The sequence below is a fragment of the Cyclopterus lumpus genome, chromosome 4, assembly GCF_009769545.1.
Source record: "Cyclopterus lumpus isolate fCycLum1 chromosome 4, fCycLum1.pri, whole genome shotgun sequence".
NCBI classification, from domain to species: domain Eukaryota; kingdom Metazoa; phylum Chordata; class Actinopteri; order Perciformes; family Cyclopteridae; genus Cyclopterus; species Cyclopterus lumpus.
In genome coordinates this window covers 19633979-19660427 of record NC_046969.1, presented here as the reverse complement: position 1 = coordinate 19660427, position 26449 = coordinate 19633979, and the positions used below count along the sequence as shown (strand labels likewise).

At 44.4% G+C, this 26449-nt stretch overlaps 1 protein-coding gene across 1 annotated transcript in view; it reads left to right on the top strand.

The window, feature by feature from the left end:
- The window catches only part of elavl4 (ELAV like neuron-specific RNA binding protein 4), a 66053-nt gene that overhangs the window by 23584 nt on the left and 16020 nt on the right, over positions 1–26449 (top strand). The window contains 4 exon segments of the mRNA XM_034530921.1: positions 4460–4546; positions 8567–8813; positions 20282–20385; positions 23799–23952. Of these exon segments, the coding sequence (XP_034386812.1) occupies positions 4460–4546; positions 8567–8813; positions 20282–20385; positions 23799–23952 (592 nt within the window).

Below are 26449 nucleotides of genomic sequence, written 5' to 3'. Positions count from 1 at the left end.
ACATTAATGATGTTTAATTAGGATAAAATCCAATGTAGAGGATGAGACGATGATTTAGCCCCTTTAATCCACCAAAATGTCCCAGCTAAGGGCTTCGGCGGTGATCACTCCCATCCGTCACACACAGGGATTACAGCAGGACAGACAGCGATGCACAGCGGAGACGTCTTGCTGATTTGACTGAGCTGGGAGCAGAGATGCTGGCTGCAGCAGCTAGATCTGGCACAAAGGCTGGCAAGCTGTTGATTTGATGCTGTTCAAGGGAAGGTTGCTGCTGGAATGATGTTGCTGTGTTCACTTGCAGCTGAGGATTGGATAGAGAAATAACGGTCATGGGGCATCAAACGAGGGACTGCTCCTGGCGCCTGAGTGAAACTAGGGGAACTGTAATGAGGACCTGGGAGGCCAGGTTAGGGCTGGGACCCAGGCACAGGGACTTGGGTTGACAGGCAAGGCCAGGCCTTCAATTCCAAGGCCCGGTCCCCGTGCTTCGGGCTTCAGCCAAACAGCCAGGCAGGTGTCTATGAGATCAGCTGGACCAGTGTAGAAGTCAGTGGAGCTGCACAAATTGAAGTGTCATCTCCAGAGTCAAGATGCTCACCAATTTTCTGCATGTGTTGGTGCAGAGTTGGGATTCAGCCAGTGGACAAATGGCTCTAGTTTTGCCTACAGTTTGGCTGAGCAAAGGAGACCATGGTGTGTGTGTGTGTGTGTGTGTGTGTATGTCTGTGTGTGTGTGAGAGAGAGGGTGTGTCTGTGTGAGAGAGAATGTGACTGTCTATATATGGAACACTGCAGGTCATTGTCCTTGAAGGATGGTATGTCTTATTACTGCCCACAATGCAGTATGAATCAGTTTTTGAGAAAAGTGTTTTAATTAAAGATAATTAAGGGAACAAAATGTGAAAAGAGTGGAAAAAGTTGCATCACTTCCGTTATGAACATTTCAATGCAAATTGTGGCAAAAACCTGTTGTGCCATACTCTTAAGCCTTCAGAAAGAAGTGAAACTAATTGAGGAATACGTCAGATATTTAATACTTGGAAAATAAGAATCGTTTTCAAAAGAATCATCCTATGTTTGTGAAATATAAATCTTGAGGTTATTATGTAGATCCTGTCTGACAAAACCGTCTGGAATTGGCTGTATCCTGTCATCTCCTGACTTCTGAACTTAAGTAAGTTTGTGCCGATTAGCCAGGAACAGTGAGGCAGTGTGTGGGAAAGCTGCATCGATCTCACTGGAAGACTGAAACATCACAAAAGAGAAAGAAGAGGGGGGGGGGGGGAGGGGGGGAGTCAAGCCAAAGTTAAATGAAAAATTGCTTACATATACGTCTGCCATTGTCTGGAACATTTATTACTCCGAGTCACACAACGAGAAAAAGAGGTACAGGAGGATAGAAGAAGAGAAGAATCCATTTGGTAAAGTAGATGCAGATCGATGAGACTGGAGGCAGGCAGGCAGGCCAGAGTGCAACAGAGGAGTTGTGTGTGTTTGTCTGTGTGTCTGTGTGTGTGTGTGTGTGCGTGCTTGCGTGCGTGCATGAGGGTTCCCAGATTACTTTCCCTGATTGATCCGACCCAGCATCCGTCTGACCTGCAGGACATTTCAGAGCTCAGAAGATGCTGTTGGAGGTGGAGAGATGGCGAGAGAGACAGAGAGGGAGACCGCCAGGAAGAAAGGGAGAGGCGAGGTAAAACCAAAAATCGATAGCGCAGAGAGCATTACAGGGAGCTCGACTGGACGAGAAGCTGAGCGAGTAAAGTCGAATTAATCTCTTTGTGTCTCAGTCAGTCTGATAGGAACTCCAATTCAGTATCACTTTTGGGGAAAGAGAGGCAGTCTGAGTTTAGCAGCATGAGGTGTGGCTGCTTAATGGTAGCAAGAAAGGGACAACGCGTTTCTATATGGTGTTGTATTCATGTTTATTATCGGACAACACATTTGAATACAGTGATGTTTTCTGTCAGGTCATTTTATGTCATCCTATTTTCTCATTTTAACAAGCCAAATAATGTGTGTGGCGGGGGGAATAATAAAGATAAGATACATGAGGCATAAGGAAATCACTAATAATATCTGAAGCGAGATGGTGAGGCGAAGTCTACCAAGTCAGATGGTTGCATGCTGGCTCCATTTTGTAGCTGCCAGGCAGAGTGTCTATCAGTGGAGAGATCCGGCAGCGTACTGTCGACTCCGCAGTCTCTCCAGCCTCCATCTATCCCGGCCAAGTCGTGGTGAATTGATTGTCTAAGCTCTGTAAGAGAACGGGGAGGGAAGGCTGCGACAGGCCCGCAATATAAAGTGCTGCTTTTACAGAGTGATGAAGGTGAGCACGACCGGAAAGGAAAACACAAACTCCTTTGTAGTCTACATTCTTAGCTTGTGACCTGAGTGGCATAAGTCTGTGCAGGAGAGACAGAGATCATCTTTGTGAGCAGAGTTAAAGAAAGACTTGTACAAATGGATTCATATACGGTAAATCTAAAAGAAAGCTGCTTGTGCCTTTGGTATTTTCGACTGTTAGAGGAAATACTCCCCTTTCGCGCTCAGGGCGGATAAGGCTCGTCCTATTTGACTGCAGTACCCAGACGCCATTGGCCGAGAGCCCAAGGAGACAGGAAGCACTTTTGTGGCATCAAATATTAATGGCGTTATAGAGTGTATCGATTATATAATATGTTTTCCCAGCATCTGAGCACAGACTGAAATGTATTCCCTGAATAATTGAAAATGTATCCATGAGCGTTTTTTCATCTCAATGGTCGGTGAATGTGATTGCATTGCACCCTTATTCCAGCGTTATTTGAGATTTTATCAGAAGACGTGATAAACGTGAGGACAGCGAGAAAATGAAGAAAGATGAAATTGTGTGTGTGTGTGTGTGGGTGTGTGTGTGTGTGAGTGTGAGATAAGCCCGAGACTGTTTGTTTTATCCAATGGTTGAGCATTGAATATTGAGCACGGAGTGGCGCAGAGACTTAAACGCACTTCTGAGAAATGTAATATTACCTTTATTTTTTACCTATATCTGTTGCACTACATGTCGACTGTTGAAATGGAGACTCATACATCTGCTTGCTGCTTCTTACATTTCGATCACCACATTTGTCCACACTGCAGTGTCTGCCTGCTGCGGCACACCATTCCCTTCCATCGAATGGCGGCGGAAAGTTATTTTTATGTTTCACCTCACTAACATTTTCTTTTTTCAGGGTAGCTTTTTCAACTTTACATTTAACAGCGTGCTATACTGTGATACTGTTGTCCTCTTAATGAGATGAATGTTGTTCCATCATTCTGTATGCGGTGGCTGCAAACTGTACCTTAGCCTAAGGGTGGCGGAGCTATCCCTGGCACTCTTTACTCTTTCAAACGGTTATGAATACACCTCCCTGGCTTTGGCACACCTGCGTGAGGTGGACCTATCACAGCTAAACGCTTGACTTTGTTATAATATATTAGATTTTAAATGTAAACAAAAAACAAATGCCTTTAACCAATTAGTCCCAGTCCGATTCACTAAAGTAGAAACCGTTCTGCATCTTCTGTTTCCCCTTCAAGCTGACAGTTCACTCTCATTTAGACCTCCATTATGCATTTCTGCTCAAGTCTACAAGACACATTGACAACAGAACATGTACAGCCTCTTTCTCTACTCCCCCCCACCTCTGCCTCTCTCTTTCTTTGAAGTATTGGAAGTGTCTTCCCCATTACTCAGCCCTTGCCTTTTCTTCCCCCTCCCATCTGATCCCTCACTCCCTCTCTTCAACTCGCTGCAGGAGTAAATGAAGGGAGAGGTCATCCCTCCTCTCTTCCTCCTCTCCTGCTAAATTGGCTGCTTGTGGCATCCGTAGATAGCTGCAGGCATTACGCCCGCTGCTCTGGAGAGCTGGTGAACAGACTTCCTGCTCATTTGTGGCATTTCTGTCTCTTCAACCACAGGCTTGTTTACCCACAGAGAGCATGAGGGAAACCCTCATTATAAACTCTGCCAAGGTCATCGCAGTCACCACACCAATCTGCTCGCTTCGACACACACACACTCACACACACACACACACATGCGCACGCAATGTTATTCAATCAGTTCTCAAATGATTAAAAAGTGAAGGAATGTCTTTATCCCCATTTCAAATTTGAGCAATTCCATTTTCAGCATCAAGAAATAGTTCAACAATTTGAGTCATGCAGTTTTCCAAATCTACACCATCACCCCAATTCTGTCCCAGAGACCAAGCACTCACTCATCTCAGCAGTCACACTAAGCAAACCAACCCTGAGCAACCGGTCTTTGTTGTAGTTTGACTGGTGGACTGTAAAAGGTGTCGCTGTATTTTTCTAGTGAGCCACCATTTTCCCTATCACCCCAGCCCAAACGTAACCCTGTAAAGTGAGTGTATGATGTTGACGTGTGTCTCTCCTCTCCCCCCCCTCTCTGTGCTCCGCTCCCTAGGGGTCGACAGAGACACAGTGGCGTCAGGCAGAGCTCCCACAGCTCCAGGGCTGGGCAGAGAAGGGATTGCTGACACAGCCAAAGATGGTAAGGAGACAAATGGATGGCCCAGCCATTTTACACACCCATGAAGTAATATGATCTGATATTGTACTGTGTTTACATAAATATGCACTGGTTGGTGATGCTGCTGACTGAGACAGTTGGAACTGGAGCAGAGATTGATGGAGAGAGGACCTGGGGTTGCAAGAGGAGAGGAAGTTGTGCAGAGACGAGTGAGAAGCCAAATTCAGCTGCTGACGTCCATTGTATTAATATGAGAACGCACATTTAAAAAAAATCCTATTATTATATTATATTAATATGTACACGTTGATGATTTTGTATTTTTACTACAGCCTTTCAAATCAATTGGTCTGTTTAGCTTTCATTAAAACACGCTGCAACCGTGGGCATTTCTGACGGGCCTCTACTCCCTTGCACACACAAGTTGCTCACTAGTATAATTTGTCCTTTGTTGCTCCCTTCCACCTGTATTGAGCACTCTAGCTCTCATTAAAAATAAATATGTCCCCCCATGCACTTTGCTTTACAGCAACTTTAGCTGCAGAATTGTTTGATTCAAGCCAAATCACGTCGTCATTCTTAAAGGGCCAGTGTGTAGGATTTAGTGGCACCTAGCTGTGTGGTTGCAGAGTGCAACCAACTGAATACCCCTCCGCTTGATTCAGGTGATTATACACCATTGGAAACATAGTTATGAGTAATTTATTCAATTTCCGCTACTAGATTCCCAGAAATGCTACACACTGGCCCTTTAAGATGCCGTTTTTAAGAATGATAAGGTATCTTCCAACTTACACAAAGCATCTATTGTTTTCCTGTTACACGTGTCCAACAACGGCACACATGCATTACTTGTAGCTGGCTCTGCCTCCTACATGTGTAGAATTACAACTTGTGAGTAAGAAGCTGCATCTGGAGGCTGAGATCTTGAGAGGGCTGTGTGTTGTACCGCGTCAGCAGGACAGTGAGTTCTGTCCACAGCACCGGGCTCCTTAGTGGGAGAGCAGGGGCGTCCGAGTGTTCACAACCAACATGAAGTGGACTGCTGAGCAACACAAATGCTGGTGGGCAGGGACAAGGAGAGGAATATAATTGGCCACTGGGACTCGGCAGGTCCCTGTTAATTAGAGGCAGCCATTTTGGTGGAAAAACTCCTCAGAAAGCGTCCCATGGAGTTGAAAGTCTCACTGACAGAATGTAGCGCAGCGGGGAATGTAAACAGATTTAATAAGGCCCCCTCCAATCAACTCTGTTATGGCTAGATATGATTCTCTCCTTCCTCTCCCTCTCCTCCCCCCTCTGTCTTTCTCAGTCTGTGTCTGTATCTCTGTTGTGGTAGAGTGGCGAGTGAGGAGGAAAGGATACTGTCAAAAGAACAATTTGCATGCAGCTCTCATCTTGAGAGCTTTTAGACATCTCCCTGTCTGTTTGTTTTCTGCTGTGGGTTTGGGCCATTGTTCTCTCCGTGCATCTAAGTGTACGCGTGTGTGTGTGTGTGTGTGTGTGTGTGTGTGTGTGTGTGTGTGTGTGTGTGTGTGTGCGTGCGTGTGTTTGAGTATGGGCTTTTTCCACTCTCTGCCTATGCCACACAGTGTGTGTGTGTGTGTGTGTGTGTGTGTGTGTTAGCACGATACGATAGCAGCAGATTAAAGACTGACATTTTCTTGCTGCTGCTCCCTAAACACTTAGCTGCCGAAAAAGAAGAGCACTAGATAGTTAGAAACACAGCCCTTTATTAGATTGTCCTAAAGTCAGAGAAAAGATGGCCCCCCTATGACATCCCATGGCATTTTTGGTATAGGTATTTTATATATATTTTATGATATGTATATATTCCAAATTCGGTATTGGATAAATAACACCGTTTTTTTCGCAGCTCTAATATTCTCATTACAATTAACTGTACACCATTTGACTTTTCTTATTCGGCATTTTGATGTTGGTGACGTTTTATCATGTATTATATTGATATTAGTATTAATATGGGTGGTATTTATTTGGTAACTAAAGAGTTATTAGTATGCCTGCTTTTCATGTTTCATCATCTCTTCACACCACTACTCGCCGATAGATAGATAAAAGTAAAGTGATTAAATGTCTAAAATGGTTTTGAAAACTATTTCTGGACAAACTGGGAATTTTTTTAATTCTGCTTCGAGATATATTATTAGAACACAGATCCAGTCTTTTGATAATCCAGAAATAGAGCGAAGTAGGACTGGTGTGCCATTTCTCCTTTGCTGAAACCAGCCCCGCTTCCAAGTGCAGCCTTGTCTGCGTGTACTTACCAATGGATAAAAATAGACAGGGAGCTGAATGGTTGAGCAGGGAAAGGGAGAGATCTGAGCGATGACTTTCAAAATGTGATTAAATCAGATTAAAAAAACTATTCGCATCTTCATTTTGTGTTACAGCATGTTTGGTCATTGCATTGCTTGTGCAGCATTATGAAGGGAACTTTGTGCGAGTGTGTGCTCAATTGGACAGGCTCTTTTTTTCTTTGCAAACAGACACATAATCTATTATCAGTGCGATGTGTGTGACACTGCAGGACTTTCAAAAGGTAATAAACATTCTGTCGACAGTCTGCTGGTCTGGTTCGGCATTGGAGTCGAGATATATTGATGCTCTCTCTAAATTTATAACAGCGCATCCATCTTCTTTTTTCCCGTTTTATCTTCCCACCGTTTAGTGATTAGATGTCTCCACTCTTTCCATTGAAACAACGGACACTCCCCTTACATACACACTCACCCTTATATGCAACGAAAGCTATTAATTTGATCAAACAAATGTTTTTCATGCAAATACATGAATAATTTCACTTCACACATTGGTGTTTTTTTTTTTTTGAGAATATTCGCTCAGAATAAGCATTTCTATTAAATATGTATCGGAGTGCTCTGGTAGAAAGAAAAGTGCAACCTACCTCCCTCCTCCTTCACCTGACACTTAAACCAAGCTCAAAGTTTTTTTTAACACTTTGAACCTGAGATGCTCTACAAGACCATATAAGGAAACACACACTTCTCTCTGCCAGCTGATTGGCTGCCCCTGTGGTTGCCGCCTCCCATAAACCTCTGCAGCTATCAGAGAACAACTTCCTGACATCATTAATGTCTATCGGTCTCGAGTGTTTGTTTTATAGACCCTTTTACAGCCAATGTCATCAAAAACATGCTTGCATCGCTACGGAAGTATTTTGGACGAGTTGGCATTAAAATGTTTGCTTTTTGCAGGTTTGCTTCTCAGAATCAATATTCCAACAGCGGAGTGACGGTGGTTGCTCGTATTAATTAACAGTAATGGTTGGCAAAGATAATAAAAGAAGAGGAATGTGTATTCAAAATTAATATTACTACTGTTATAGTATGTATACACCATTCGTCGTTGTAACACCATTGTAACACCATTGTCTGGTTTTGTCTTTGAATGACATTGCTTGCTCTGATCAAAAGCACAGATGTTGACATTCAACGTATCCGTGGTTTGGTTTTGGTACAATACCAACATTCTTTCAGAGCGCCTGTGCTGACTATAAAGCAGTCCTGCCCATTTATTTACAACTTTGGCCCCCAAAACCCAAATCAGGCAAAATGATTGACGGTGATGACTGACGGTTGACAGATGTTTATAATAATATAATATTTAAAGAAATGTTCCTACTATTTCACTATAACATTTGAATCCCTGTCAGTCAAGAAATAATTGTATGTCAATTCCAAAACAGTGATATAATGCCTGTGCAAAGCTCGTTTAAACTCATTCTAATGTCTGGAAACAGGCCTTTAAAAAAACCTTTTTACCAGAACTGTTTTGACTTAATGCAAAAAAAAAAGAAAGAAAATTAAGTTAGAAAATAACCACTTTGTCAGAGTCTTGTATTACATGCTTGCTACATATTAAGTGTTCAAAATGTTCTAAATAAAAGGACAGAGGCCTTTGCTAATGAATGTCTCTCCTTCTTCCTCCCTGCACTTTCGCTCTGTGGTTCTCCTCCTCCTCCTCCTCCTCCTCCTCCTCCTCTTTGCCCTGCTCCAGATCATCAGTAACATGGATGCTCCAGTGACAAATGGGCCCAGCGGAGGAGGCACCACAGCCAACGGGCCGACCGCCAACAGCCGCGGCTGTCCCTCGCCCATGCAGACCGGCCAATCAAATGACGACAGCAAGACCAACCTCATCGTCAACTACCTGCCGCAGAACATGACCCAGGAGGAGTTCCGCAGCCTGTTTGGTAGCATCGGCGAGATTGAGTCCTGCAAGCTGGTCCGCGACAAGATCACAGGTACAGAACGGAGACTGTCCGCGTTGAACTCGGATAATGTCGTTTGCGTTTCCCTTGTGCACTGATCTGCTTAGCCTTCACATGATTTAACTAATGGGTTTCCTCCCCATACAGGAGCATGTATTTCACTGAAATCACCTAAACTGAAGTCAATCGGCTGTCGATGACAATATGATGGACGAAGTTAGGCTACACTGTGTGATGATGTGGTAGTCCCCAAAGGCAATTTCGCCGAGGGAAAAAGGAAAGCTCATCCAGAGCTGGAAGGGATTTAGATGCTTGCTTTCTATATTGACAATTTTGATCCTGGCACTTTAAGACGTGGCTTCCTATCCCCTTCAGCTACCTGATTTTAAATATATGTTATATTGCAATACTCAACAAACCACATACTTTAAATTGTTGTTTAATTTATGTTCGTTGTAAGGATTTATTTTTTTGTGTTTGGTCACCTGTCACAATCTTTTTTTTGTAATATTTGAGGTAGACAGTAGATTGGTCAGAATATTAAAACTGATTAAGGCTCACATTCTGCTAAAGGATCAAAAGGTAGGTGCAGATCCAGTACGCTAGCAGTACGCTGTGTGTCGAATGAAGACACACATGTACAGGATTAAATATGAAATGAATAGTTTACTTCATGCGAGTGTACACAAGCACACGGCTCAACACCATTCCAAAACAAGTGTTTGACAGCAGTCGTTGCATGCATTGTCTTCTCGAAGGAGAAATCCATCTCTGCCCTCCTGCGCGTGTTCAAGCGCTCTGAGTCAGCAATGCGGCAAAGTGCCACATGTCCTCCAGAGGTGTTTAAATTAAGCAGCACTTCGCGGTGCTAATCATGGCTGTAATCTGGGCGTAGTGGCTGTGTGGGTGGCCATACAGCAGATGGATCAGGGGAGGGGGGTTGGTGCGGCTCTGTGATAATGCTCCATAATGGCTTTCATTTTAGATCCTACTTACTGACACTCTTCTCCTGATAATCTCATTAAAGAGCACCAGGCTGGCAGGGGGAGTCGATCACCAAGCCATTCTCCAATAACAGGCAAGGCGGAGAGTGTAAACACACACATGCACAGATATATACCCCAGCACAATCACCGAATTAAGATTTCCTGTAATAGATTAAGTACAACCAAAAGGCCAATAGCGATGGCAATGTTGACTGTAAACCAGAAGCGGCCACTATAGCCTCCGTCGGTTCTCTCATTTTTTGAAGCATATTCTACAATTCCTCTCTAGGACCATCTTCCTCTTTCTCTCTAATGGGCCACAAAATGGAGCCTGAGAGTCAGATACTCCAGGATAATGGAGGAAGGTGTGCACAGAAATAACACTGGGCGACCACACGCTATCATCATCACCATCACCATGTTCTCTCTCCTCACGATTTTCCCCTCAAGTGCGATTTGCCAAGCGGCAGCGAGGAACCAAGCTGATATTTGGAGGGAGTTTAAAAATAAAAAAAAACGCTGCAAACCTGCTCGGGCCCTAAATGGAAGAATGTGAGAGAAAGGTAGAATTGTTTGTTGGCTCACTTCTAAACCATTTAGGGTACTTCTCTGCTCTGCACTACAAGGCCTCTCTGATGACTTTGCATTGACGCAAAAAAGTTATAAATAAACCCCCACCCTCCCTCAATCTCCCCCTCTGGTGTGTGCCTACTTTGCTCTCCCATGGGTGCAATTTCCTTATGCAAACTTTTAGGCTAACAAAGCACAGATCCCCTCTTCTAACAGGGAATGCCAAGAGGCTTCATACTCTAACAGTCATCCAAATCATTAACAGACTAAGCCAGGTTTGCTAGCGGGAGGAGTAAAGAGAAGGACGGGAAGAAGAGGAAAGAGAGCGGCATGTTTTTATTAGGCCAATGTATACACCTGTACCCTTTGTCGTCTGTCGTATATATATATATATATATATATATATATATATATATATATATATATATATATATATATATATATATATATATATACACATCGGTGTAAGACAGATCAACTTCTACTTTTCTACTTTTTTATCAGAGTGTAAAGACTGAGGAAGGAGAGGATATTTTTTACCTCTGAATGTCTTGAGGATGGTTAGAGTGTTCTGTAGCGACACATCATTCATATTGATGGGGTTATTAAGGCCGTCGTATTCTATTATGCAGTGTGCAGAGTTCGAGGAGTATAGAACAAAGTTTAGTTTCTATTATTTCATCATTACAAGATTCAAGTATTCCGCCAACAAATCCACAGATTCAAGCCTTTTTTCGGTGCGCATACATTTTTGCAATGTGTAGCACTTTTGCACGTACGCCTCTCAGAGGTACAGTAGGAGAGGACCGACAGGTCCTCAGCTTCCTGTGGACTTGCTCCCGTCAGCTCCAATGACGCCATTGTGGCGTGAGGCTCGGGTGGTTACGGGCAGGCGTAGACACTCCAGCTCCGTCTGTCACCCTGGCTGACGTCAGCTGGTATAACAGCCACCTCTGGGTGTCCACATGCCTGCCCGTTTGCCTACCCACCTGCCTGCATGCACAACTACCTCTGGCTGGTGAGCTCATAACATGCAGGTTAATCTTTTATTAAAGGCTAGCTTACACGCACCTAGCTGCAGCCCACACATCCTTGCACATAAGCCCCAGGCCTCCTCCGCTCTGCCTGCGTACTCCTAAGGAGAATATATCTTAAAGAAAATAGTTGTGTAGACTGGAGTGGCTTTTACATCTGTAGTCCTACATTCCACTCAGAGAGAATGTAACATGGACAAATATTCTTTGGTCATGGCGTGATGTCTCAGAGAGACTATGGACTACAGATGCTTCCACTTCCAGTGCTCTTTCTTTAAAAAGGAAGCAAACATGGCATGACAAATCTGAAAGCTCATCTGGAACAACAGTGAAATAAGCTATTAAAAGAAACATGCAAACCATTATTGTGAGCTAGGAAAAATCTATGTGGACCTTGCAATATGCTGAATCAGAACTCATTAACTTATATGCATGCTTATGCACGAACGCACACTTACACAGAGAGAAATGGAATTGACTGATCCTTGTCAGTAAGTCATTTGTCAGGATATTTTTTCTGCATCAGCTGCATTTTTGCAGGATAAATTAATACATTTGTTTTCATAATGACGCGGAGGAGAAGAAAATGGCTTTTCATGCTGGAACAAGGATTGATTGCATTGGGGTCCAATCATTTATTTGGATTCACAGTAGCTAAAAGCTCAGTAGCCTTTACTCTGTACTCTGTAGAGATATATACAGTATTTTCCCTACTTGTTGAGTAAACAGTCGGCCATGTTTACCAGCTGCTTGTTGTCTGTGCTGTTCTGGCTAACCTTCAGGTAGCATTTGCTTATTGCCGTCTTTAAGCAGCAATGTTTCTCCTGTTGATGCAGATTAAATATTTCTACTTGTCTACATCAAACCCTGTAAAGACATCATTCCAAAGCACACAGACGGGAAGCCATTGGTGCTGTAGTCACCTTCCATGTGTTGGTTTTAGACATGGAATCTGGGGAGCTGATGCAAATCATAGTGACAATGTAGCAAGCCAAGCAGATGTTGGCTATGAAACATAGATGGACTGTGATGTCAGCTGTGGAGGAGTTCAAGCCAGAGCACCCCTGACAGACAGCAGCTTCAGTACCGTGTGAACGCCTGCTGCGAACCCTCTTCTTACATAAGGACAGGTACACACTATTCACAGAGGTGCAGAAAATACCCCAGTTTGGTGGATTCGGCTTGCTTTGCGTGCAGAAGTCCGTGGCTCAGGCACCACACATCCATTAGTTTCATTATCGTTCCATTTCTGTTATGCAACATCAAGTGCACCCACAAGTATTGCAAACATAAAATATGCATCTAACCCTGATGTGCAAGGACAGATGGGCTTAGCTCCTGCACAAGGTCTGTCAGTCTAACGGGAAGCAGATCAAATATTCACCATATAAACCTCAGTTTACCAAAATCTCTTTGTTGCTACTGAAATATACATTGACAACATGCTGCGAAGTACAAATCTCTTTGTACTTCAGATTGCAAGCCAAGCTGTTTTCACATCCTTACTAGAGTGATGGGAACCAACTTGCCATTATTCCTCCGTTTGTCTTACGATGAGACCAAATTTCAAACTTTCTAAAACACCTAAACAACACAAATGCAATGTGGTGACAAACCATCACATACTTTTTCACATCCTGACTGAATTGATGGCGAGCGAGATGTGGCGCAGTGTTTACATCTCACATACAGGCCGCATTCATCTGAACCTGAAATGGGCTGAAGGCTGGAGATAGCGTGAACAAAGCTGACAGGAAAATAGATGAAAAAAGGATTTGACATCTCCAACGCCAGGTATTAAGAGAGCTGCCAGGCTCAGAAGTGCAGACACAAGCAGGCAGACGCATTAAAGTTTCAGAGTCCCAGGTCGCGAGAATGTCCTGTCTCTTTCCTCATAAAACACACTCTCCCACCCCCCTCCTCCTACTGCGCCTCCCTCTGCTTAGGACCCAGAATTGGACGCCCTGAGAGCTTCCCTGGCTGTACTGCTCCACTAGTGACCCTCACTTCAGACAGCCTCTGTCCCCTCTCATTCCACTGAGTGCCCTTTACATGGAGCACAGAGGTCGTGACTGTCCCCTCTGTCAGCCTCAGATCCAGCAGCTGAATGTGCCTCAGAGCTGGTTCCTCACCTTCCGACCCTCCACTCTGAGTGCACTGTACCTGGGCAGGAGAGAGCCAGACAGTCCCGCTGTCCCCAGCATGTGTGCTGCAGGGCTGGGGGTGGATGGCTTAGAGCTTATGTATGGGTCCGCTCACTCTGTGTGAGAGTCCGAGCAGGTGCAGCACAGTAGGCTCCGCGATCCTGACGTAACAGGGTTATCCAAGGCTGAAAGGGGCCCCTCTGTCTGTCAGCTTGCAACCAGCCCACTCACTGCAGGCTGTCCGTTAGCCCCAAGAGGAGCTGGCTTACGTGTGTGTGTGTGTGTGTGTGTGTGTGTGTGTGTGTGTGTGTGTGTGTGTGTAGGTAGGTGTGTGTGTGTGTTTGTCCCTGAGCTTCTACGTGGGCAAGTGTGTGCCTGTGTGTGTGTGTGTGTGTGTGTGTGTGTGTGTGTGTGTGTGTGTGTGTGTGTGTGTGTGTGTGTGTGTGTGTGTGTGTGTGTGTGTGTGTGTGTGTGTGTGTGTGTGTGTGGTGTGTGGTGTGTGTGTGTGTGTGTGTTATTGGAAGCGGGGCCTTGGGAACTGAGAGTGGGAGCCTCCTGACTGCAACAGTGGCTGCTACCTTGGCAACCCAGGAGGGAAAGATGTGTTGAATAAGTGAGTGGGAGGGGGATCTACAGTAGATGAATGCGTGCGGGGGACGCGGCTCTGTTTATGAATTTAGTTATTTAAACGGGTTTTATTCATGCCACATGATATGCTCTAACTGTACTGCTAATATTTGAGGTGCTGTAGTCTTTTGTTCTCTTTCACTCACTTAACTCCTTCTCTCTATGGAGTTGACTCTCTTTAAAGGTAAGTAAAGTGTAATTTGACGTGAAGCTGGTGACAGGGCACCTTTTCAATTGGGAGCATTGGCCCATCAAAAATAGCAACTGCAAGGGGCAAAACATCAGAGGATGGAGAGGATAGAAGAAATGACTGTGACACTTTTTTCGGGGGCACAAATTGAAATGTTTTTTTTGTCCCCTCTGCCTTAGCTTAAAATGTCGCTAAATGTAATACTGACCAAACGTATTTGCCTCTTTGTGGGGAGTAGAGGCTGGTCCACTCAAGGTGTGTTAACATCACCGGCTCAAAGCTCGGGTGATCTCTGAAAGCCGCAACTCCCCCTCACTCCTTTTGATGCTTCTGTTCTCCCATGACTACACTTCTGTTCTCCCGTGACTACACTTCTAAAATTGCTCCATCAACACTCAAAATAACGCAATCTATGCGTAAATAGGGCAGGAAGTTTTTCATTCATACCATTCTTTGTCTGTGATTTATACATATGCATTCAAACATATATTTTAATCTGGGCTCTGTACAAAATGAGGCACTATCATAGAGCTCTGGCTGCCCACAGACCGCTACGTAAATTATTTGCTCCATTTCTGATTCAATGTCAAAGGACGTTATTAATGATAGGAGAATGTTAACGCTGATAGGCTTTTTAGACACAAAAATAAATCACACAAATTTGTATGTTCGTTTGGGGCAACTTCATGTCTATTTGTGTCTTTGTATTTTTACACAACAAGTTTACTTTGGGGTCTTTTGAATTTGAAATATTTTTTCAAAATAACGCAGAGCTGCTAATCCATTTTGATGAGCATATACCACAAAAAGTTATTCTATTTATGGAAATATATAAACTACACAGGAACACAAGACAAATAAGTAAATCATTTGACATAAAATTTGAACAAGTTGGCACCACTGCAGAAATAAAATGTTACATCCATGTTGACAACATAATGTCAGCATTTCAAATTCACTTTTATATTAATAGCTACAAGTCCAACAGATTGCAGGACAGTAAATAGTGAAAGAGAAGGTTTCGTGCAGCCATGTGTTTCATTTGGTAGCTACCACTCTACATCAAAGAGTCTATAGTGCGTCGTGTGAGCCTTGCCTGATGATAGCAGGAGATGAAGATGCTTTCATGTCTGCAGTACAGGGCTCTTAGTCACAGAATACATCAAAAAAGGCACAAAATAATGACAGGCAATATGCAACTGGACGCTGTACCTTACAGCGTAAGATTGTGCTCCTCACTGTGCGCCTCACAGTGTTGCACATTAATATGTTTAACTTGATTATATGCCTCTGCATTCAGTGTAGCCATGCGGAGAGCTATTTTGCTTATTTGTTATTATGTACCTCGTATATGTAATTTAGCATAGGTGTGTGTGTGCGTGTGCGTGTGCGTGTGTGTGTGTGTGTGCATGCACAGAAGGGGGGAAACAAAAGATGAAATGGCATCGTGGGGCCAGCAGAGATGACACCCACTCGAAGTACACTCATTTTCTCATCTCACACGTTGAGCAACCTGCTCCTCAGGAAGCAAATAATGGCTTAGTCATAACACCTCGCCAACTCACCAAAGAGCTCCTCACTAGAAAAGGCAGTGATTTTACCACTGAAAAACAGGCCCACCTCGCTACACAATTTATGTCAGATTGTACAAAAGCAGAGCCAGAAGAGTGGAGGTCACCTCATCCCTCCACCACCCACATGTGGTTTAGTGTGTTAGTGACACCGTGCATCACATAAACCTCATTTGGGGGACAGTCTTCATTACAAGACCTCTGCCATTATTAAAGTTACATCATTTTGATCGAGAAGCCCCATTTCATTGCTGCCGATCAAGTCGTTACAACTGTTACAACAGAAATTTGCACAACTTGCACTGTAAGCAGCTGACGAATCAAAGGCAAATTAAATCTGAGCTCATTAAAAGGCCATTATAAAGAGCAATGCATCATTTTGGGTTCTTGGTTTTAATTGACAATTAAAGTATATACGTTAATGTATCCATTAAGCTAATTGATCAGCACAAGGCTGATTTTTCTGTTTGCTACAACCCCATTAGAGGCTATTTATCACGCATTTTTAATAGCTTCTCTATATTGCCTAAAATGCCACACTTCCTTAAGTTATTTTTCTGTAATTATAAAAATAACAGTAGACCATCTCTGGGTGTAAAAGAAAGACTTCTTATTAATACTATTTTTGAATCAACATTTTTTTAGCCTTATGTTACAATTTCGTGACTATTATTGTTCCGTGGCAACGAATGATAAATGAAATGACATTGCAAAATACTTTTACAGTCAGACTTGATCTTGAAGAACATTAAAACATGTGGCGAGAAACACGGCATATTACAACAGTAATATGTTTTGCCTGGTGTTGTGGGATCTTGCAGCCTGAGCTGGCCTTATCCTCACATTCCAATAAGACACCATGTGAGGTTAAATGATGCTCAGCCATTTCAAACTGCCTCAAAACTGTGCTTAACCTCGGTGTGTTGAGCTGGAACAGAGCGGGACACTGTGATGGTGTGATCCAAATGCTGATCCTGCTGGGGAGTACGACGGTGGACAGGGCAGCTGTTGTGACAGAATGAAGCCAACCACACTGCCAGCTGCCTCTGCAGGTTATTTGAGCATCTATTGGATTACTAGTGCATGCATATGAGAAAAGGATGGACTTAGACAGTGTTCTTCATCTTTTCAGTGTTGACATTCACTTAACGGTTTAGGAACTACAACCCACGAACAATGATGCATTCACTGGTTAGCCGCCAGCCACTCAACTCCTCGCTGTCCTGCTGCGAGGACTCACTTTAATGTTTGCCTCTGTCGTTGAGTGATTACATGTTTACTTGCGAGCGTGTGCACATGTGTGTACATCTGTGTGAAGCGTTGGCGTTCCCCAACCCATCCGTGCACATTCCAGGCCGCCAGGCGGTAGTTCCCTGCTGTTAGCCGCTCCATGGCAGGCTGGAAGTGGTCGGTGGAATCCCCTCTTGGAGCTTTCCTGATGCTGCAGGCAGATGCCTCCCTCCGTCTCCCCTCATCTCATCGCTCACCTTGGGACTGTTGCCAGCCGGCGAGCCTCGATCCCGCCCTCTTTCCTCCAGCCTGAAGGCCCTCAGCCTTGCCAAAGAGGGAGTGAAGAAGAGAGTGGGGGTGGGCAGATGCACCAATACCAGCAAGACCTCTGCAGGCACACCAACATACACGCCCACCCCATTCCCCCCCCCCCCCCCCCCCCCCCCCCACCCCCCCCCACACACACACACACACACACACACACACACACACACAGCGGCAGCGTCCATGGCTGCAGGTTTGGCCCTGTTTGGCTGCCTGGACTACTCCACGAGTGCCAAGTGTCTCGGTACCATTAAGCACCAGCCAGCCCATCTCGATTGCCCTGCATGAGAGCTCTTCGCCAGCACACTTCATTGTCAGCTAACCCTCTGGTAGCTGCGCTTGTCGAACCTCACATTTCTTGTTGAAGATGAGGGAGCGGGGTGAGGAAGGTGATGGGAAAGTGGGAGGCGAGGGTGGAAGAGGAGCGCTACAAGCGGCGGGCTCTCAGCTGTTGCACCCATCTGGAATTTCACGGCAGTGTAAATTGAATCCAATGCGCCTTTGAACAGTCACAGTTTGAAATGTTTGTTAAAAAAATGTAATTCTTCGGCATAATGTACACTACTAATTCAGAATACCGTTTACGGCCCGTCAAATCAAGCTACGTGCATTGTTTCACTTCAACTGATTCCATTAATTAATTTAGCCACATGTTCTCTTTCTCTTTGTTATTCGTGGTCTCCTTTGTGTATTCACCACTTAATAAAGAGGACCAGGCACAAAGAATGATTTTGTGTGGTGTATTTAAACTGCCAAACTTAACACCTGATGTCAGCTGAGAGTCCGGGAGGAAGAGGAGGGTTGGTTAAAAATAGCAGTAGTCTCTCCAGGATGGCAGGTTTTTAATTAACATTAGAGAGCGTCTGATAATCCACAGTTAATCCAGAGGAGAAGAGGGAGGAGAGGAGAGAAGAAGAGAAAATCATCAGCTGTTTGATGTTAGGACTACAAGTCCCTCCTGGCCCTTCTACTGCTCGCAGCTGAGCTCTTCTGCGCTGTGATATCCATAGCCCAAATGTATTTATTTTGTGAAACAGCCATGCTCCATATTTTGTGATTCACTTTGTCTCTGACTAACCGCTGTCTGTTCCCATTAGCGTGAATGTGTGCACGCCGCTCCTCTCAAACTGACTTTGCGCTTGTGTGTTAGTGGATCGGGGCTGTTTGTTGAAAAGTAGCCGACTGAAGGCCGCGATGGCTGGAGGCGTCCGCTTAAAGTCCTCCGCCTGTTGAAAGGCTTCCTCTGTCGGGGAAACACTGGGAGATGTCAGGCCTGCTTCACACTCAAAGGGAGTCTGCTATCGAAGTAAATTTAAGCTTAGCGGGAAATGGGGGTGGTGTTTCTTTGTTTTTTTTTCTCTCTCTCTTTTTGTACAGATGCAAAGACAGTAACAAATATGTTGTTTGTAGGCACAGTTATACTTATTTGCTGCGGCCTGGTTTTACTCTCACAATTCAAGGAGAATTTGACGCTAATTTATGATATCCATTTTTGGCATTCAGTCGGTGACACTTCGATCTGGGAAGCGTGTTAAAATAAATGCATTGCTACATTCTAGTAAATCCCCTCGAGCCCCAAGATCACCAATATAACAAGCAACCAATATTGAGGAGTGCAAGGATCAGCCGGGACACATTCCCTACTCATAACGTTATTATCATGACGTAAAATACCAGGGGGGGGATGTTTTATTTGTATTGGCCCTGGATCATCTTGTGAATGATAGTGTGCTGATATTTTAGGTGATTGAATAGTGAGTAGCAAAAAGGGTCTCTACGGGTCCGGTATATAGATCTGGAAAGGGGCCGTCTCATCCATCACATGTAGTAGAGAGAGAGCAAATCTGGGATGCTGTGGCAACTGAACAGGCTTCACATGGTTGACAAAAAGTCACACCAAGACACTTGGCGCTCCGGGCAGGAGTCACTGTGATCTTGTCAGTAGTGATGAGGAGATGTTGCAAAGGATTTTTCAAGGAAAAGATGCCTGATACCCTAGAGGGTGACTATGGACAGGAGCAAGGCCTGGGTATCATTTTCGGTTCGAGGAGGAACAAAGGCATCAAACTCTGGTCATCGAATCACACTGCCATATTAACCAGTAATATCTATATCTATATGTAATTTGAGCTTCTTTTTCTTTGACTAGCAGGCAGCAAATTTGACCTGAAAAGTGACGCCAGTGCTTTAGTGCTTCAGTTAAACGTGCATTATTTCTAATGGCCAGCAGGGGGTTGTCTTCTACAATGCAGCGTGATGTTCATTAGTAAATGATGGTCCCATTTAGAGTAAAATAGACGATGAGCAGAGTATGCTTTAGGGCGTGGCCACCCTGTGATTGACAGTTCGCTACCACAGCGTTTTACGCTCTGGGAGTTTTCCGTGTTTTCATCTAGAACTCTCACACTCAATTCATGAAAGTTAATTGTATCATGTTGGTCGCCTAAAAATGTCTGTCTAGCTCGACCCTTTCCGGTTACTTCTGGTTGCAAAAAACCAAGAGTCCTCAAAACAGCTGTCCACAAACCAATGGGTGTGTACAGTCTATGTAGATTGCCATCAATTGCAAAAACATAATACAAGTTGCCATGTTTGGGAGAGAGAGAGTCATTAGTCAATATGAAATATGGTAATTTAAAGCGACAAAGTGTTCATCTCTTTAAATAATGAGGGGTGTGTCTCTGTCTCCCCTCAGATCTTTTAGTGTGGATGATGAGTATAAATTAAGATGTTGTCTTGCTGCCAGTGAGCAATTTGAGGAAACAAAACAACTGAATGGAGAAATCATTTTAAAAGTTTTTCTTTCCCTCTTTCTGTCATTTCAGGACAGAGTCTGGGCTACGGCTTTGTCAACTACATCGATCCAAAGGACGCAGAGAAAGCCATCAACACGTTAAATGGACTCAGACTTCAGACCAAAACGATCAAGGTAACGGACGCCATTGTACAACACACAATACTTGCTTCCACTACAAATACACAGCATCGTTTAACAGCTAAATATTTGTAAAGCATGACTGCCAAATATGAAAATGAATTGCTTGATGATTGATCAGGTCATGCTAAACTTAAATTCTAAGGCTGCTTTCCTCTTTCTCAAAGCCCCTCTAGATAGTGATTCTGTTTGTAAATGAGCTGGAGGGAAAGACAGGATTAACATGCATGAGTCTCAAAAAGTAAAAAAAGACCATTTAAATCAAAGAGACACATTAAAGAGCTCGTGACGATGCTGCTAATTGCTTTCTAAATGTCAAAATGTAAAGGTGAAATTATATATAGAGAGTGAAAAGGGAAGAAACACATCAATCACTGCATATTTTCCAGAATAATTGAGGGTTCTGTTATTGAATTTTAATGGCATGAATAATGTGCAGGCTTGCTGGGAGTTGTCGGGTAAAAAAAAAAGAAGAAGATACATCCCTTCTCCAAACATGTTAAACATGGTTTAAAGACTAAAAATGTAATATACTGACGAGCGGTTGTTCTTGCCTTCGTATAAAAAGCAACACACATCAGATTTCACGCTGATCTTGTTTCCTCCTCTCTTATGTCCTCTACTATCTGTGCCTGCCGATGTGTTGTTGCTTTTAAACTGGGCAGTAATGCGGTGCACTGTGGTAATCCATGGATTCTCGCTTTCTGTCATCTGATCTAATCTAATCTAATCTGATCTAATGGGATGGGATTATCTTGTAGTTGCGAAGAGGCAATCCCTGTGAGAAACCCTCTATTCCCCAGGCAACGTACGCTGCCTGGCCCGGCCTTGTCTAATTTATGCCCAAGGGGAAATAAGAGATGTGTGATTCTGCATGTGCTGTGTTAGTGAATACAAGTGTGAATTTTTAGGATTGTTTGAGGTGGGATGCATGGTTTTTTGATGGGTGGATCGCTTTGTGTATGATTCATCCATTGCAATCAACAAAGCAGGGTTCTCCCTAAGCATCTATCACAAGTGTCTGTATGACCCAAATAGACCGGTGTGTGTATATGAGATAGCACACGTCGGCATTACAGGAGCCCTGTGCTTGATGATGAGAGCGGAGCAACTCAGCCAACATGGAGATTTATAACTGAAAGTTGGCCCTTTTTCCACATACAGTGGAAAATGTTGAAGGTCATTTACGCAGCGTGGAATTCACGAGGCCTTTATTGAGTGTCGGAGGCTTCACCGATTCTCACTCACACCCTCACAAGAGGTTGCCTCAAGTTGTTCCTCAGATAAAGGCGGTCTTCGTAATGACAGAAGACAACTCTCATCTCCGTCTGGCGCTCTTTCACACTTCATTTCCTCCCTCCCGCTACCTTCTTTCCCTGCGTTCTCTCTCCACAACAGCCTGATACACCCTCAAGGTAACAAGGTAAATTAAAAGGCAGCGCGGTAATTCTAAAATTAAGCTCGGCGCTCTTTCATGTCACACCCTTCCCAGTCTCCGCCGCGACACTTGTGAGGAAAACGCTTGGCCCAGAGATTCACATGCTCTCGGGCGATGTGCGTCTCCGTAGTGTCTTTGAGTTGGTTTCGCTGCTGGGTTTCCTCCGCCATGACACCTCACATTTTGTCAGCGATGGCTGCGATGCTGCTTTCCCTCTGAGGTGTGAGGGGAAGCAGCATGCCAAAGGTGAGAGGAGCTCACAGTGACATGCATGCACATAATCTCACACACTTTTTCAAACTTTTCTGCACACACAGACACACACACGCGCCACACCACACTAGTACACAATAGCGCTCACAGCTTGAGGAGGTGTTGATGGATTAGACATCTGTCAGTTGGCTGACAAGGGGAGAAAATGAGGGAGAGCTGCACAGAGGAGAACAAGAGTCTGGAAGAGGGAGAAAGGTTTAGTGAAGCAGCGTGCAGGAAGGAAGAAGAGGGGAAAAGATCCAGGCAGCAAAGGAAGGGAGATGCAGAGAGGAAGAGGAAGAGAGAGGAGCTGAGCGGAGAGGCCAACGAGAAAACATGTGTGAAAGGAAAGTGAGACGTGGGGAAGGCCAGATGTTCCCAATCCCCTTCTCCCGCCGTGAGAGTGCAGCAGGATTTCCATGCTGTTGTTTAAGGATATGACTGCATATCCACCATATTTGCCTTACTTTAACCTTATTTGATGGCTTATGTCTCCACATGTCAGAAGTAATGAAAGCACTGCGAGGGAAAGCTGCTCCAGTCAGCGGCAGTAGTAATGGGATTTAGGCAACTTTCGCTTGAGCCAAGTCGTGTCTGCACATGAGGATGTTGGGTGACAACGTTTGACAAGTGAAAGTTCACTGGCAGAGAGCTGCTGCTGGGAGCCGCACACAGCCCAGTATAACCAGTTATCCAGTTCTTGCCCATTTGCACCATTAAAGAGGACATTCATCCACAGGATACTCTAGGTAGAAGATTGTGCGTGTGCCTGCGTGCGTGTGTGTGTGTGTGTGTGTGTGTGTGTGCGTGTGTGTATGTGTGTGAAGCAGTAGCGTGTGACAATGAGTTTTGAGGGTGAGTAGTAGACCCTCTGTGAGATTGCTGTCCAGGCGAGAGTCTGCAAAGGCAAGCCTGTAATGGATTTGATGTGCATGTGTTGGTTTTTGTGAGTGTGTGTATGGTTGCATGTGCTTTCACAGCACACTGTAGGTAAGAAAAATCCAAAAGGGACACAGCGGGAAAGGATTTACTCCCAGTTCTAATCTTTGAGAAATGCAACGCAGAGGCTCTGCAGTAGAGAGCACGTCTGAGGTTTTATTCGTACTGTATACCTGCTTAATGTAAATAAACTCTGAATCACTCTGCAGGATTTGCAAGACTAAAGGCCCTTGGTTAAAATCTTAAAGGCTTTTGGTTACTCACTATTAGGCTCATTGCTAATGTGTAAATCAAATTGCCAACTGAAAAAAGACAATATATGAAGTCCTACCCTTTTTTTCCCCCATTCTTTAACTCAATGTGGTCGAATCAATTGGGTGAATGAAGAGTCTTTTTGGTCAGAGTCCTGATGCTATTAATCCTGTTCCCCTGGCTACCACAGTTCTCCTTTTTAAAGTAAAACACCTGTTGTTCTTACTCAAGGGAACAAAGCTTCCTCTGCCTCCCCCAGCAGAAGTGTTATCTCTCCAGTGTTCTAAGCAGCTAAATCTTTTCCTGTCATCGATAATCCCCACGGCAAGGTGTGCTGAGAAAACCGTCACATTTTCCTCCCTGTGGATCCAAGGACGCACACCCCTGCCCATCCAAAACACACACATCCAAAATCCTTGTACCTCTCACACTTTAATCTTTTTGTTTTTAGATTTAAACCCCACAGGAGTTATAGAGTACTGGCGCACTAACACAAGCCCGCTGACTCTGACATCTCTGCCCACAGGTGTCATATGCACGACCCAGTTCAGCCTCCATCCGTGATGCCAACCTGTATGTGAGTGGCCTGCCCAAGACGATGACTCAGAAGGAGCTGGAGCAGCTCTTCTCCCAGTACGGACGCATCATCACCTCCCGCATCCTCGTCGACCAGGTCACAGGTATCCATGGGGCAGCGCCTCCTCTGTCTTCACACTTTCACACAGACACACGTGATCAGCCAGGCACGTGGACACACACGCACACGCACACACACACACACATTGTATGTACACATCAATACACTCAGTGTCCCTGATGTCTTCCAGCCATTCAAATGCACACTGGTTATTTTACACATTTTCTAAACAATTATGTTTTGTTAAATGTCTTTGCGTGTGTCTATTCGATGCACACACACATTCATACTATTACCCCCAGTTTGTAGCACATAAGTCATCACTATTGGCACATTTGTAAATCCCTTAAAGACAACTGTGCACAATGTGTTGATTCGCTGGAGTACTGGACATTTCTTCACCTTTGCATAAAAGGAATGCAATTAAATGAGCATGAAATTTGACAGAAAACGACATACTGAAAACAATTGCTGTGTGTGTGTTAACACATCGTGAAGACAGAAGTACTTGAAAAAAGGATATCCAACCTCTGTGGATAGGTACAAATTCATAGACCAAAACAACCAAAATAAAACTGACATGTACCGGCATCCAAAAAATATGTATTTCAACCATATCACGTAACCCTATTGACCACCAAGCATTGACTAGTGAGTGACCCCAATAGCAGGTTTTATGTCCACGACCCGAGCTGCAGGGGGCCGTCGTAAAAACAGTGATTACATGAGAAACACAAGCTGTGCAATATACATGCTCAATTACACATTCCACTACATCCAAAACACAGGAATGAATCACATCAGTCCATTTTATTGCAGAAGAACCCCTCCAGCATGTCTCTTAGATCCATTTCAGGGGTGGTGTGTGCCTACAGGCTGCAACCTGCTCCAGTGTTATGTGCAGTGTGTACTGATGAAGCAGAAAGGGAGCAGCATGCTGTAAGCCACACTCATTTGCCTAAGCAGAATAAATCACTGCTGGCGGTGAAGTGCACGCCTGTCTGTTCACACTGAGACAGGAGGAGGAGAGAGGGCGAGAGGAGAGGGGAAAGCAGAGGAAAGGGAAACAAAGGAGAGGAGAAAAGGAGACGGGGGGGAGTGCAGACAGAAAAGAAAAAGCAAGTATCAGGGCGTGCATGAGCAGCGACATGGGAAGGAGAAGAAATGAGAAGAGGGAGGAAGCAAAGGGAGAGCTAGGGAGGGGTCCAACGGAAGGGAAAGGTGAGGAAAAAAAGGGCTATTTCTACCCACATGTAGAGGAAGTGTGGCCACCTCCTGCTGATCTGTCTGTGCTAGCAGCCCTGTTGTGCCACCACCCAGGGGACTCCCTGCAAAGCGATACGGTCACACAACACCCAGCAAAGCCACCGGAAGTATACGTGTTCAACCGCAGCCACATGCACATCTCTGATATTTAGCTTCCCAGCTTTGGCCACAAGCCATGAATAAAACAAACCTCAACACGGGGGGGTACTGGTCCCAGGAAGGCACTGTAAGAGACTGAATAATTAATTGTGTTAATTCTTGACTGGCACGAGGTCAGTTTTAAAGTGAGAGCATTCTCATGAGCATGTCCAGAAACAGGGCTGCATTGCTTTGACTTCTACCATTGGGAATAAGATGAGCACCCAGATGAAAGGAAAATGCTCGGTTGAGGGAATTAATGTTGAGTTGAGTTAGTTGTTCCTTCTCTCATCGTGAGTTTTAACGCGGGCTTGGAAGAAAGAAAAATTGGTGGTTCAAACCCTGATGTCAACAAGAGCAGCAAAATACAATATTTACCACGATACATTCCTCATTTACCATGTTATATATTTAAGACATTTTAAAATATATTAAGGATCGGCTGGCCTTTGGTGCCAGATGTCGCCACCTTCAATAGAGTACACCAGTTGGTGACGTCTACAGCTGCAGACTGCAGCAACCATTACCAGACGTCCAGTTTTTCTCTTGCCGCAGGTCACTTCTTTGTGTTTTCACACTGAGCATGCAAACACCCTCAACTACGGTAATTGCTGTCCTGACTATAAGCCTGCCTACTGTACCTGCTTTAAAACTGAAATACACACACATGCGCACACACAGAGACGCAAATATAATAATAAGAGATGTTCGGCGATGTGTTCCCACAGGGTTAAGGATCAGCAGGAGAAATGTTAATGATCAATTAGATGTTAGAGTTGCTGGTGATTAAAAACATGGAGGACTTTAGAAAGGCCCTGAGAGTAGTCTGCCGACATCATTGACTCATCTTTGTCTTCTCTCAGTTCCTGTACAGGCATACATATACGCACACAAGACACGTACACACACACACACACACTCGCTGCCATCAACAGAGAAATGGGCTGCAAATTAAAACTCTCCTGTGACTGCCAAAAATGTAAGTACATAACAAGAAAGGAGAGGCAGAAAAGAGGGAGACGCAGACATATTGTGTCGAACTGGTTTGTGGTCCTGTGTCGTTTTTTTACATCCTGTATGTTGTTGTTATCATGTGGTGCCTTGAAGTTGTGTCACAGGTCATCAGTGACTCACCA